This window comes from Dasypus novemcinctus, chromosome 9, assembly GCF_030445035.2.
Source record: "Dasypus novemcinctus isolate mDasNov1 chromosome 9, mDasNov1.1.hap2, whole genome shotgun sequence".
NCBI lineage: Eukaryota > Metazoa > Chordata > Mammalia > Cingulata > Dasypodidae > Dasypus > Dasypus novemcinctus.
The window spans coordinates 33,503,617-33,519,208 of record NC_080681.1 but is presented as its reverse complement, the minus strand read 5'-3'; the positions used below and the strand labels follow the sequence as shown (position 1 = coordinate 33,519,208).

General features: G+C 36.1%; 1 protein-coding gene across 11 annotated transcripts in view; it reads right to left on the bottom strand.

The window, feature by feature from the left end:
* EVI5 (ecotropic viral integration site 5) overlaps positions 1–15,592 on the bottom strand; it is a 254,969-nt gene that overhangs the window by 69,382 nt on the left and 169,995 nt on the right. For 5 of the 11 annotated variants that reach the window (XM_071217249.1, XM_071217253.1, XM_071217254.1 and 2 more), the window contains 2 exons: positions 10,683–10,778; positions 1,009–1,059 (listed from right to left, as the gene is read on the bottom strand). The exons of 1 other annotated variant lie outside the window; for it this stretch is intronic. In XM_071217249.1, the coding sequence (XP_071073350.1) occupies positions 1,009–1,059; positions 10,683–10,778 (147 nt within the window). The remainder of the gene's footprint in view (positions 1–1,008; positions 1,060–10,682; positions 10,779–15,592) is intronic. 5 more of the 11 variants (XM_071217250.1, XM_071217256.1, XM_071217255.1 and 2 more) reach the window with 1 other exon arrangement.

Here is a 15,592-nt window from a genome sequence, read left to right as displayed (position 1 = left end):
TACTACTTGCTGATCTTGGGGATCTAAATGATATCCTCCATTACTAGGTAGCATAAAAACTTCTAGATATTTAATCCCTTTAAATTTAACTGCATGCTGAAGTTGGAAACCAAAAGAATCATTTTGTGCAATTTAATAAAAGATATCTTAAATAGAATATCACAATCCTTAATAACTGGACAGCAAGCTGAGTGAAATATTTTATATACATAACTTCATTTATTGAGAATTAGTGTTAAGATTAGGTAAGATTATGGAATAGCTATATTTCCAATTTAAAATGGTTAAAAATTTGAGAAAGCCCTAAAGAAAAACAGAAGAAATCTTAATATTTAACTAAGTCGCTTAAAACAGAAACTAAAAACTATTATGCTTCAGGGGGGAAAAAGTCTTCTGAAAAGAAAATTTGTTAAGAGTTGGCATATAAGCTTCCACTTGTTGTGAAACTATTAACAAATTAGCTCAGGAAATTGGAAAGTATAAACTGATAGCCCACAAAGCTTTATGATAAACTCTAACATTTAGTAATGTCATGGTAATTTCAGATAATTAAAAAAAATAATATTTTAAAGTTAAATGGTAAAGATTTTATCATTTCCTCTCCATCTCCGTCAAAACTGCACTCTGATCTGGGTACACTGATTTAAACCTACTTCCCTCATTCTATGTCAGAACAGAATTTTGCGTGGGTGTCTTTTAAGCCAAGAGTGGCTGGGGTATTGCCCATCTGAGGCATCCCTGGAGGTTATCTGTTGGTCAAAGAAATAAAAGTGGGTAAATGCTACTTGGTACCAGTAAACAAAAAGTTGGATTTGGGTAGAACCACACTGCTTGAAATGAAAAACTTTCCGTTATTTAGAAGAAAGCAGAATTAATTTCATACAATGTGCTTAGCCAACAGAAGCTTTTAATCTGATTATGACAAATCAATATGCTTATTTTAAAAATAACCAAAGTATAAACTCAGTTCCAGGTTAAGTATCACAAGGCTGTTCTATTCCCACTTACTTTCTTCAACAAACCGAGCAAAAATGAACTTCTCTGTGTTTTGTTCCAACACTGAAAAGTAGAGACAGTTCTATTTAGTATTACTATAAAAATTAAGTTTCCAAAGAATAAATAACATTTGGATCAATAAAAGGTAGAAAATTCCACAAAAAGGAGGAGTGAACATAATTTTAACCACCATTTCACCTCAATCTAAATACTATGAGTTCATATAAGCATTTTCCGGATCAAGTTCAATTAAATCTTTTTTTTTTAGTTTAAATGGATTTTTGTCTTCAGACAACCTACATGACATATATTTTTTACTTAAACAGTAATGGCTCTGCTCCAAACACATCAGGGTAAAAATAAATAAAGGATTCAAGATATTATCAGTCCCACTTATCTAAATCCTGGTACTGTGTGGGTGAAAAGCAATAGCCAGTAATGATGACAGGTGATAGATGCAAAGTAACTGCCATATTTGCTAACATTTCTCCATTTCTAAACTACCCTTAGAGAAAACCACATATGGAGTCACTATCCTCATGATAGTCCAGGAGAGCAACCACACCATCTGGATTCATGTTTTCAACAATAAAGAACTAGCAGTTTTTGAAATTAGTAAGGATGCGCTTGACTTGTTCTGTAGCCCGTCACAAAAGGTTTTACTCTTTCTTCTCTGTTCTTCAAGTTTGTCTTTGATTTCATGTAATTTTGATGTACTTTTTGTACGCTTCTTTTGTGAAGCTGGTTTCCTGCAAGTGATGGTTCAAGACAATGTCAACACAGTGATTACTGTACTTTCAGTATCTTCACCCTTGGGGCCTTTGGGGAAGGCAATTCTACCAATGAACGAGTCACCAATTTTAACTTTTGATCTACTGACCATTTCCCCCTTCACCTCCAGTCACAACCTGGTCAACAATGTCCCCATCTCCCAGATCTTGTAAATGTCATCATGGCTGATGAGGTCCTGGTAGGCAATCAGGATGGTGGCTGGGGGTGAGTGACCATGGCGCTAGCTTAGCAGGAGCCCAGAACTCGAAGCAGCACTCAGGGGAAGAAGAGTGGGAGGAGCAGGGGGGGAAGCCAATTAAATCTTTTAAATAGAAGATTATGTGTCATCTACTCCTCCACTCAAAACCTTCCAGTGACTTTCCATCTCACTCAGAGTAAAGGCCAAAGTTCTTAGGCCCTATATAAATGGTCCTATTTACCCCTAGGACCTCTTCTACTTCTTCCCGTTCACACCACTCCACTCTACTTCACTCCACAGAAGCTACTCAGACATGTTCCTTGCCTTAGGGCCTTTGTCCCTTAGCAGGGAATTCTTCCCACAAATCTTCATGGCTCCAAAGCTCTGCTTAAATGTCCCCTTCTCAAGAAGCTTCCCTGACCACATTATTCCTTTAACAACACCATCATCCCTTTCCTACGCTGTTTTCTCTTTTGTACTCATTGACTTTTAAATTACATATTACTCATTTATTTTGTGCATCTAACTTCCTCTCCTAGCATAAAGCTCAATGAAGAAAAGGGTTTTTGTGTGTTTTGTCTACGAATCCATTTAAAGAGTTTAGAAAAGTGATTGGTACATAGTAAATACTCCACAAATATTTGTTGAATTGAAACCAGAGACCCATTAAATTAATAATTTATCTATTTTTCATGTCTGGGCTTCTAAACGAATCCAGGTTGTAAAGTCAAATTGATATTTCAGGAAACAAACTATTAGACATTCCTTCTTTTAGTTAATAAACATATTTTGACTGTCTCTAGTACGTTGATGCTAGAGATATAAAGTCAAATACGGGTCCCTAATCTCACTGAACTTCAGTTAATCACTGTGGACAGAAAAGTTGGGAAAAACTAAACCTATACAGTAATGTGAGATTGGACAATGAGAGCTGAGTAACAGGCAATGTGTGAGGAGCAGTGATGCAGCAAAGTCAGCAGGGTTGGCATAATCAGGGGGGGCTGATCACAACAGGGGAAACTAAAGTAGGCCTTTGAAAAGACAAGCCAGATCAAAGGAGGGAGAGAAAAAACACAATGAAAGGGGATGACACATTCAAAGACGTCTTAACTAGTTTATTAGTGTTCAAATAAAGGATATATGCTGGGGGAAAGTAGGAAATGAAGCTAGAAAGGTGTGCAAGAATCAGATTAGGAAGGGCCCCGTGAAGAGACAGAATTTAGACTTTGTCCTGAAAGCTATGGGAAGCTACTGAAAGACTTTAAATGATGGACAGGGAACTAGCACTAACTTTAGCTATATAATAAACAGAGTTTATTGGCAGGAAGCCAATATGCTATTAAGAAAATTAATAAAATGCATGATAGTATGTTCTAACACTAACCAAAAAAAGGGAAAATTATTTTAACGTTTATCCTCTTGGAAAGAATGTAAGTTACAGAGTGGATTCTCATACAAACATTAAAATAGCTTTTAAAAATCTTTATTCCTCAGTTTCCTCAAGTACAAAATGGGGGCACTAACATTATGTCATGGTTGGAAGATTAAATAAGTTACTATATTTAAATGCTTAGAATACTGTCTGGCATGTATTAAGTGTTTGATAATGTTAGTTATTGTTACTTTAATCATTACTATTTGGGAATAATTAAAGGTATTAGTAATAAGGCCTATATTCCCAAATATACTTTGGTATATTTTGGTAAACATACCAAAAATGAAGAGTAAGTTAAAATAGGAATTATTCATTACTCGCTGTGATGATACTAAAAGCCATTGATTATACACTTTGGATAGATCTTATGATATGTGAATATAGCTCAGTAAAAACTGCTCAATAAATAAATAAATAAATAATTGTGCAAGAATAGCCAGAAACTGCAGCTATGTAGAGCAGGGGAAACAGATTCTGAGAGGTGAAGAATTTTCTTGTCTGTTTTTTTTTGTTTATTATTATTGAAATAATGAAAATGTTTTAATAGCAATAGAAGTGATGAATGTACATCTATGTGATTATACCAAATCCCATTGATTGTATACTTTGGATGAATTGTATGCTTCATTAATATGTATCGATAAAATTGATTTTTTTAAAAAAGAATAACATAAGGGAAATTTAAATCAAACCTGAAAGGTTTTTTTGTTTTTTTAAGAGATACCAGGGACTAAATCCATGACCTTGTACCTGGGAAGCAGGTGCTCAACCACTGAGCTATATCCATTCCCTCAAACCTCAAAGTTTTAAGGTGATTGAAGAATCTTTGAAAACAATAAATTTAATAAACTTCAGGTTCGTAAGTACACATATTACAAGATATTACAGTGCTCATATAAAAGTTTATAAAAATAATAAACTGAACCAAGCTCAGATGTTTGAAACTGTATAATTTTCATAACTCCATTAAAAAGAATGCTTTATTATGTAAATAATAAATTACATAATAACTCAATTTATTAAAGAGTTTGAATCTGATCTATAAATTTTTTTTTTATTCAAAAGGGAGTAACAGAAAATGGAACAGTTTGAAGACACTTGAAGTAAAAGATCCTTTGACTAGGTTGAGCTCTCCCCCTAGTGGAACTTGAAAATGATTTAAGAAATTTTATGACTAAGAATGACCTAAGGAGGAACTATGGGAAGATGGAGGAGTAGGGAATTCCAGGACTGAGTACTTCTACCAGAACAACTATTAAACAGTCAGGAATTGTCTGAAACAACTATTTTGAAACTCTGGAGGCCAGAAGAACACATCCAAGGATGTGCAGGAGAAGGAAGTGGATAAATTACAGTAAAGAAAAGTAAACTGCTCTCTTCATGCAGCAGCTATAGGCCATATGGGGTCCAGCCCCTGGTTAAACTGCTGGTTACAGAAAGGGACATAAAAATCCTCTTTGCCAAGACCAGAGACGGGCATGGCTGATCACTGATCATAGCTTTGGATTAGCAACTTTGGGTAGCTGTGAGCCTGACTCTGAGAGTGGCCACTGTTTCAACCCACTTTGGACAAACATTGTGGCACAGGAGATTTAAAGACCCTTCACTCCTTAGAGCTGTAGGGAACAGTTAGTTGAAGGGTGAAATTTGCTGGACAGGTCAAGAAAGCTCAGCTTTGGGGAGCTGTGAAAGAAGTTCTTGGCCCCCTTCCTGACCTCCTCTTAGGGCACCCTGGAGCCAATCTGTGCCACCTTTGTGGATCCCAGGCCCTGTATTGGCTGGGAAAGACTGACTTGGGAAAATCCTCTCTGGCTTGTCCCTTCTCCCAGAATTTATGCTTTAAGAAAAAGCAGCTTGAGGCAGCAAAAGGAGTGTAAGAAACCATTATGGTTGACAATCTGGGACGAAGGCTTGCCAGCTTCAAACACCTGAGAGAGGGAGGTCTGTCTCTTGGGAAACAGGGGACAATCAAAGCTCCGTGAACAGGCAAACTCTCAAACAAAGCTGATAAACATAAGCAAAAGCCTAGGCAGGACACAAGCCCAGAAAGACAGGGAAAATCCTATACAATGCATTCACCTTGGGCAGACATTCCTAACAGGAGGGTCGAAGCTCAAGAAAATCTGTCTTATCACCAGCTGATTACAAAATCAAGAAACAGACATCTCAGGCCATTAATTCCAGATTTAACATTTAAAATATTAAAATGTACAGTATGCAAAAAAAAAGACAAAGAAATAGGAAATGATGGAGACCATTCAAAGGAAGAGGATAAAAATCTAGAAAACAGCAATGAAGAAGATAAGAAAGTGGACATACTGAACAAAGTCTTTTTAAAAAATGATCTTAAAAATACTCATGGAGATGGAGAAAACTACAGAAAAAGGACTAAAGGATATCATGAAAACAATGAACAAGCAATATAACAGTCTTGGTAAAGAGACAAATTTTATAAAGGACCCAAACAGAATTACTGGAGTTGAAGACCACAATAACTGAAATGAAAAATGTCCAGGAAGGTTTCAAGAGCAGACTGACACTGGCAGAAGAATCAGTGAACTCAAAGACAAGACACTTGAAATGAGTCGAGCTGAGGAGCAGAAAGGAAAAAGAATTATGAAAAGCAAGAATAGCCTAAGACACCTCTGAAACACCATCAAATGTACCAATATATACTTTTTGGGAGTCCCAGAAGGAAAAGAAAGAGAGAAAGGGGCAGAAAAAATATTCCAAGAAATAATGACAGCTGCACATAGGGAATGGCAAGTTAAGGCTTAAAATGTAGAGTTCCAGGACGCGGATGTAGCTCAAGCGACTGGGCTCCTACCTACCACACGGGAGGTCTGGGTTCAGTTCCTGGGCCTCTTAAAGAAGACAAGCAAGATAGCGAACTGACACGACAGGCAGGCGCAGCAAGCTGATGCAACAGCTCAGAGGAAAACAAAGAGAGACACAAAAAAGCAGGGAGCAGAAGTGGCTCAAAGCAATTAAGTGCTTCCCTCCCACATGGGAGGTCTCAGGTTTGGTTCCTGGTGCCTCCTAAAAAAAAGATGAGCACACAAAAAACAGACACAGCAAATGCAAACAACAAGTGGGTGGGGAGAAACAAAAAAAATAAAATAAATCTTTAAAAAAAAGGTACAGGGTTCCCATTTGGAATGATGCAAATGTTTTGGTAATGGATGGTAGTAATGGAAGCACAACATTGTGAATGAATAAACAGCACTGAAATATAAATATATCTGAATGTGATTAAAAGGAGACATATTTAGATTGCATATATGATAATAGAAATAAAATCCAGGTAACTATACAACACACACAGTGAACCCTAAGTTAAATCATGGACTATAATAGTACAATTATAAAAATGTGTTATTGTCAATTGTAAAAAATGTTCCACACTAATGCAAGGGTGGTTAATAGGGTGGTATACAGGAATCCTGTATTTTATGCATGAATGTTTGGTAAACACACTTTAATAAAGGGAAAAAAAGAATGCCCTAAACTTATTAATTTTAGAACTGAAAAAGGAGTTTTAGTTTTAACAATAGATATATTTTATGTTCCTTAATCTGCATTTAATAAATAAATGAAGAATAAAAGTTGAGCCACTAAGATATTTACTGTAACACATTCATTAAATATACTAATGCAAATTAGTTGATAAACATTCAGTCCTCAGTCCTGAAGGATAAGCAGAAATACATCAAAAGCAGACCAAGAGGCATGGAAAAAGACACCATTTTAGAAAGAAATAGCAGTGTGTCCAGTGCTACAGAATTCTGAAAGAATATGAAAATTGCAGGAACAGAATAACTCAGTGTACACAGGGATGTAAGCTGGGGAGGGGATGGGAAGGGAGTGGCAAGAGATGAGTACATGTACAGGTTTGGGCGCTAGTGAAAAGACAAGCATTTTAAAAACTAAGGCGTTTTGATGTGATTTGGTAAGTAAAAGACAGTTAAAACTTTTTATATTTTAGAAAGATAACTCTGGTAGCTCTGTTGAAGAGTTGAGACTGGAAAAAGGCAACTACTCCAATAGTTCAGGTAGGAGAAGGGGCAGAAGAATAAAAATGCTATGAAAGATGAAAAAAAAAAAAAAGATTTGAATGACTAAAATTACCTTTGATTTAGTTTTAGCTTTACTCAGGACTTTTCTCCTTGGAAGGAATCAAAGAGTTGGACAAGAATTAACCAAAGGCTAATGTACATGATTAGGTAGATTGTTGGTGGCAGTGCAACTGGTGTAACTATTTTAGAAAATAATTTGTTATTATCTAATAAAGTTGAAAAGTTGCTTCCCTTATATATACACCTTTGGTATATATGCTAGAGGGTAAGAAAAAAGTAAGTGAAGTTCCTACTATGTTGAACAATGTGATAAAAGAGGACACCATTAATCAAGACTTGAGATATGAAAGAAGGAAAACATTTTGGATGGAATAAGAACATGTCTAATTTAAACATCTTGAATGAAATGCCTGTACAATTTCCAGGTGGTGTTGGGTGAAACTATTGGTCTTCATCAAAAGACACATGAAAGAAACAAAGAAAGAAAAGAGTAGGAGAAGATATTTGTAAAACATAAAACCAATATATGAAGAATTACCATCAATTAAAAAAAAACAACACACAATAGAAAAACATGAACAAAATTTTAACGGGCACTTCACAAAAGAGGAAATACAAATGGCCAATCTTATTAGAGACCAGGTAAATGAAAAATTTAAGCCATAATGAAATATCACTATATACCCACCAAATTAGCAACAATTAAAAGATCTGACAGCACCAAGTATTGGGGAGGATGTGGAAAAAGAATGTTCATATGCTTCTTCTGGTGGTTTTAATTGATAAAAGCACTTTGGAAAATAAAGTTGAAGATTTGCATTGCCTTATGACCCAGCAATTCCACCCCTTCAGAAACGTGCACATGTGATCAATATAGTACACCAGATTGCTCATAATCACAGCATTGCTCTTAACAGCCTTAACCTGGATATTCCCAAGTGTCCACTAGGATAAATACCTTGAACAAATTCATAAAGCAGAGTAATGTACAACAATAAAAATGGTTCTTAAAAATATGCTGTTGAACAAAGAAAAAACACAAATGAAAATATTACATAGGATTATATAAAATTCAGAAAAATGGCAAAACTAAATGGAATGTATCAGAGGTGCATACAAAGATGACATAAGTATAACGAAAATCAAAGTGGTGATTACGATAAAAGTTGGAACGAGGGAACAGGGTATGACTTCTGGAACACCAGCAATATTCTCTATCTTGACCAGGGCAACAGTTGTAACAGCTAATATTTTGATACATATTAACTACACCTTTGTTTTATGAATATCTCTGCTTTTTATGCTTCACAATTTTTTTTAAGTTAAAAAATTATTGGGGAAGCAGATGTGGCTCAACTGACAGAGTGTCCATCTACTATATGGAGGGTCCAGGGTTCGATCTCCAGGGCCTTCTCATCCATGTGGTGAGCTGGCCCAAGTGCAGTACTGCTGCACACAAAGAGTGCCGTGCCATGCAGGAGCGCCCCACGCACAAGGAGCGGGCCCCCCAAGAAGAGCTGCCCCGCGCCAAAAAAGCGCAGCCTGCCCAGGGGAGGCTTCGCACACATGGAGAGCTGACGCAGCAAAATGGCACAACAAAAAAGAGACGCAGTTTCCTAGTGCCACTGGATAACGCAAGCGGACACAGAATACACAGCAAATGGACACAGACAGCAGACAACGAGGGGGAAGGGAAGAGAAATAAATAAAATAAATCTTAAAAAAAAAAAAGATTGGTTAGGAGAGAAACAGAGTTAGGGCTGGAGATAAATGGGGATTCCTTGTAAAGATGGCCCCAGGGCCACATAATTGAAACCCTTCATTCAGGCACAATTTTTTAAAACATCAAAAACTCAGATTCAAGAGAGTGCATGTAGCTCCCCATGTATGAGGTCACAAGTTCAACCCTGGGCACCTCCTTAAATAAATAAATAAATAAATAAATAAATAAATAAATAAATAAATAAAAGAACATGGAGGGAAGCGGATGTGGCTCAACTGATAGAGCATCTGCCTACCATATGGGTTCAATAGCCAGGGCCTCCTGACCTGTGTGGTGAGCTGGCCCATACGTAGTGCTGATGCGTGCAAGGAGTGCCATGCCACACAGGGGCACCCCTGTGTAGAGGTGCCCCACATGCAAGAAGTGCACCCCTCAAGGAGAGCTGCCCCATGCAAAAAAAGTGCAGCCTGCCCAGGAGTGGCGTCCACACACATGGAGAGCTGACACAGCAAGATGACACAACAAAAAAGATACGCAGTTTCCCAGTGCCGCTGACAAGAATGCAAGCGGACACAGAAGAACATACAGCAAATGGACACAGAGCAGACAACAGGGGGGAAGGGGAGAGAAATAAATAAAAAGAAATCTTAAAAACAAACAAACAAACATGGAGCATGCAAAGTTCCTTATTTTAATAGTTATCAAAGAATCAATTAAAAGACTTTTAAAATTTTGCTAATTTGTAAAAAGGGTGTTTATAAACGTAGCAAAATCTTATAATTTTCTTGATATTAAAAAGGTACCTAAAACTAAAACTACAATTGGATAGAAAAGCATGATTTAAATAACTGATTACAAATACATTATGCAGTATCTTACCTCAAGTTTTTCTGATGATGTGCTATTTTATGAGGAATATTACCAAAGGAGCACAAAAGAATACTTTCTGATAAACTTAACAAATCATAATGTTTTATGATTACTTTTGATCCAGATCAAGATAAATTTTTACATATTATGTAAAAGATGTTACATAAAAACATTTATTATTTAAAACATGTTTTAATGAAAACATATGTCAAAGATAAGTAAAAATGATATTATGTAAAATAAGTAAATGATGAGGCTTTTACATATTACATGTATTATATGTAAGCCTTGGAAACTGAGTTGAAATTTAAGGACAAAGGGATATTTCATGTAGGAAGAAAATTCTAGATGTTGCAGCAAAAACTGTATTGTGACTTATAATATAATCAATACTTCACAATACATAAACATAATACTTTGTCCACATAGGAAACTTATTCGCTTCCCATATTGTACAATAAGAAGTAGGACATAAGGAGGGACAAAACATTTATTTTTAAAATTATGAATATTCTTTTGACAATATAGAAATATGACAAGTTGTTCCTCAAAAGACACAGAAAGAGAAAAGTACATTATTTTTGCAAGCATTTTATTATTTTCATATTGTACCTGAATTTCAAGCTCAGCAATGTGCTGCTGTAGTTCAGCCACAGCAGCTATGCTATCTGCTTCCCGGAGCCTCACAGCCATCACTTCTTCCTTGTTCTAGGGTGACAGAAATAAAGCAGAACAAAAGAATATACACCACAAAAGGTTTGTCATAAAACATAAACACTCGTAACCTATGTAAAATTTAGAAAATGACAAAAAGACCCATGATTAATTGAAAAGTAAAATTATTATCTCTTAAACTCAATGTAAAATGAAAACTGAATATACAGAATAGTATTTCATCTTTACATATTTTGCTAGAAATGTTAAAATTAAAAATTAAATTTATTAAAATTAAAATTATTAAAATAACTGATGGGAAAGAATGTCAGCAAAATTGCAGATTAGGAAGCTCTACATATACACCCGAGCCATGGAAATAGTGAAAAACAAGCAGAAATCATCAGAATCAACTTTCTCAGAACTTGGAAAACACTGAAAGCTATAAAGCAACCAAGTGAACACTGAATCAAGAAAAAGGCAACCCAAACACCGTAGGAAAGCTGCATGGCCCTTTTACTTGCCCTGTTCCCAACCCCTCCCCACCTCAAGCATTCCCAGTCCAGGTCCCTGGCCTATAGTCATGGAGGAGATACAGCACAACATATGCACCAATTTACCATGTAGATCTGTCTGTTCTAACCTGTCTGGTAGCTACCTGAAGGGCCAAGTGAGGCACTCATCTCTGATTTAACCTGGAACTTGCATGGGCAGAGAAGCAGCAGGTACACTGTGGGGAACAAGCAAACGTCAGCCAACTGGGGTAAAAGGCTCCTGTTGAGACATACAATGGAGTGCTGGGGCCTGGGAAGAACAGCTGAGGAAAGAGCCTTCTGGGGAAATTAGGATATTCAGGAGCATTTGTCTATACTGGGGAATTGTGAAAGCCAAGCACAAACCCAGAACAAGGTACATGCTCAGAAAAGACCTGAGAAGATACTAAGCTTTGACCTTAGGCTCATATATATAGGCTCAGCATAAGTTGGGTTAAACACTGAAGGAAAACATGAGCATGGAGCCCGTTTTCAAAAACAGGGAACAGTTGTGTTTTTGTTTTTCCCCTAAAATCCTGGCAATCAAGGAAATCTCTGTTAAAGCACTAGCCGAATACAAGCTAAATAAGAGGCCTCAGTGATCAAGGAGGACAAGGAGTATAGTCTCTATAAAAAAATAGTTTGAAAAATTTACTAACACAACCTACTACAGCCTTCATTAATCAAAATATCAAAAATGAAAACAAAACAGAATGGCAAACCCTAAGGAGGAAGAACCTGATTTCCATAGTTAACACATTATAATATTCAAATGTCCACATTTCAACCAAAAAAATGATAAGGTGTACAAAGAAACTGAAAAGGATGACCAATTCAAAGGAACAAAATTAAGTAACACAAACAGTCCCTGAAGAAATTTAGACCTTGGAATTACTAATCAAAGACATTAAGTCAACTCTCCTCTTTAAAGTCAATGAACTAGAGGAATACATGGACAAAGAACTAAAGGAAATTAAAAAAATGATAAATGAACAAAAGGAGAACTTCAATAAAGAGACAGAAATGTGAAAAGAAACCAAATGGAAATTCTGGAGCTGGAAAGTACAATAATTGAAATAAAAAAATTTACTAGGAGTTCAAGAGCAGATTTGAAAAACATGATAATCAGTGTTGGGGAAGTCACAGACATACTCAGTGGCCATCTCCCAGCCCTTGCCTACTCCTCCTTTTTTTTCCCCTTGCTTATTTGTGTGCAGATTATTTATTTATTTATTTTTAGATACTGGGGCTGGGGATTGAGCCTGGGACCTTATATATGGGAAGCCAGTGCTTATCCACTGAGCCACATCAGCTCCCCTGAGTTGGTTTTCTCATTTATTTGCTTGCTGACTGTTTTTTCTGTTTTGTTTGTTTTTAGGAGGCACTAGGAACCAAACCCAGGACTTCCCATGGGGGGAAGCAGGTGCTCAACTGCTTGAGCCACATCTGCTCTCCAATATGCTCCCATTTTGCAGCATGGGGGAAATATTAGGTCTAAACCATGAAAACAATGCTAACCAGAAATGGGATGGCCTGACCATACCTTGAACCTGAAACTGGGAACAAGCCCCAGCTGCTTGTTAGGGTGGGAGTTCTGCACAAAGTTTGCTTGATACATATATTTTTTGTGCAGTGATAGGGTCCCCTCCTCCTAGAGTGTACAAAAACCCAGCACTCAGGCAGGACAGGGTCCTTCAACAAAGCAGGTATGTAGAGCTGCCATTCACCAACCCTGACTCAAGCAGTTGACTTCCCAGGGGACTGGTCACAATGGAACCTCTTCCCCTGCTCTTTAGAATCCTTTGTATAAGTAACAAAGTGGTCATTTTCTGTGTGCTGAAGCTGTACAAGTAACAAAGTGGCCATTTGCTGTTGTGCTGAAGCCTGTGTCCCCACAACACCGTAGAGCAACTCCCTCCACAATCAGTAGATCTGCAGATAAGATAATTGAAATTATCTAGTCTGAAAGCTGAGAGGAAAAAAATGATGAAAAGTAAACAAAGCCTAAGGGTCCTGTGGGTCACCAAGAAAGCACACCAACATACACATTATGGGAGTACCAGCTGAAGAGCAGGAGAAAGGGGCAGAATGAATATTTGAAGAAAGAACGGCCCAAAACTTCCAAACTTGAATATGATGAAACACATTAAAGAAGCTCAACGAACTCCAAATTGAAAAACCACAAACAGATCCACGCTGAGACACATTAAAGTCAAACTGTCAACTGCCTAAGACAAGAGAAACATAAAAGCAGCAAAAGAGAGGTGACTTGTCACATACAAAGGATCCTCAATAAGATTAAGCAACAATTTCTCATCAGAAACCATGGAAGCCAGAAGATAGTGGGGTGGAATATTTAAACTAATGAAAGAAAAAAACTCTCAACCAAGAATTATATATCCAGCAACACTGTCCTTCAAAAATCACGGAGAAATCAAAACATTCTCAGAAAAACAAAAGTTGCGAGAGCTCATGAAGGCATATGAAGAAATAAAGTTTCATGATAAAGGGTATCATGGGTAGATATAAAAGCCAATATTATTGTATTCTTGATTAGTAAATGCATTTTTTATTTCTCAAATGATCTAAAATACAAAGGCATAAAATAATCATAAATGTATTATTGGGCAAACAATGTACAGAGATACAATTTATGATAAGAACAACATAAAGTACAGAGAGAGAGGTTTAGGAGCAGAGATTGTGTAGGCTATTTGAGTAAAAATGACATCAATTCAAACTAGATTATGACAGATTTAAGGATATTAAGACAGTTCATTAGCAAGATAACTTTATGAAGAACATTATATCCTTTCTGAGGCAAGAAATGTTAATAAATATTTATACTACATAGGAGAATAATAGAAATTAGACTGTATCACAATTCTAACTTTCCTAGGAAAAGCAGAATAATTGCCACCACAATTTTATGAATGAAAACTCTAAAACCACATTCTACAATATTTATGCCAAATCATACTGATCAAGTTTAAAAAATATCAAAAAATTATGTTAAAGAAAAATAGGGTCTTAAAAATATTTTGCTTCTCCATTAACTTCAGTTGAAATTAGCATCTATGTGGTAACAAAAATGTACAGTGTAGATGACAGGAGCAATTTAGTATGTGGCAGGGCCATAACGTCAAAATTTAAAAAAAATTGTTAAATTTAATAAAAGTATAATAAGTAAATCTTCAAATAAAAATTTATATTTTTCCTTGTATCTCAGATATGATAGTGGTATTAGACATCAAACAAATACTTCTTTTAGTATTATACCATTTGGCATCTGGCCAGAACATGTATTCCCTGGAAATATGTGTGCTGGTAAAATGTTTAACAACTGCTTTCAGTGGTGTGTGTATGTGTGTGCATGTGTACATGTACACCCATGTACCTAAGTGCAAATATTTTATTATAAATTGATATAAAGAATATGTAGCCAAAATGCACAAAAATAATATACAAAATCCATTATTGTAAATTCCATACAATCAATACATTCTCATTATTAATTTTGGTCAAATTCTTGCATTCGTGGGCCTCCTATAGTTGAAACTAATGAACAAGTGAAGTTTTGACAGGAATATTGATTGGCTGGTATTTTTGTTTATGGTAGAGAGAAGATGAAAGCGAAAAATGAGAGACAGAATTTCATTCATCAATGATGTGAGTGACTGTTTTTCTGAATCAGATAAATAGCAATCAAATATGGGAAAAACATTTCCTTAATGTTTTTGTGCTATTCACAATATAAAGGCTGAAGATACAAATTACTTTTAAGTTTTACTCTGAATTACATTTTCTTTATCGCTTTCTTAAGTCAAGAGCAGGGATCAGCAAACTTTTTTGTAAAGGGCCAGAGAGTAAATATTTTAGGCTTGTGGATCATACAGTCTGACACAACTGCTCCATCTGTTGTAATAGTGTGAAGGAAGTAGTCATAGATAATAAATAAACGAATGGGCAAGGCTGTATTTCAATAAAACTTTAGCTATAAAAACAGGTAGCAGCCAGATTTGGTCCTCTGGGCTACAGTTTGCTGATCCCAGATCTAGACAATTAACAAAATAATAAATCAAGCCCTGATCTGTAGAGTTTAACAATTTATATGATATAAATTCTCCCACCATGGCTGTTGTCAAGCTACCAACATAACATGACCAAATGCAGAGCTGAGTAGAGATGTGCAGTAAGTAGCACAGCATTATACAGTATTCCACAATACAGATGGAAGAGATATAAAGCTGTTTTCGCAAGCCTTTACTAGCCAGCTGTAGCACACCACTGTGTCTATGTTTAATAAAATCCAAATCTCTTCCTGTCACTTCTGAA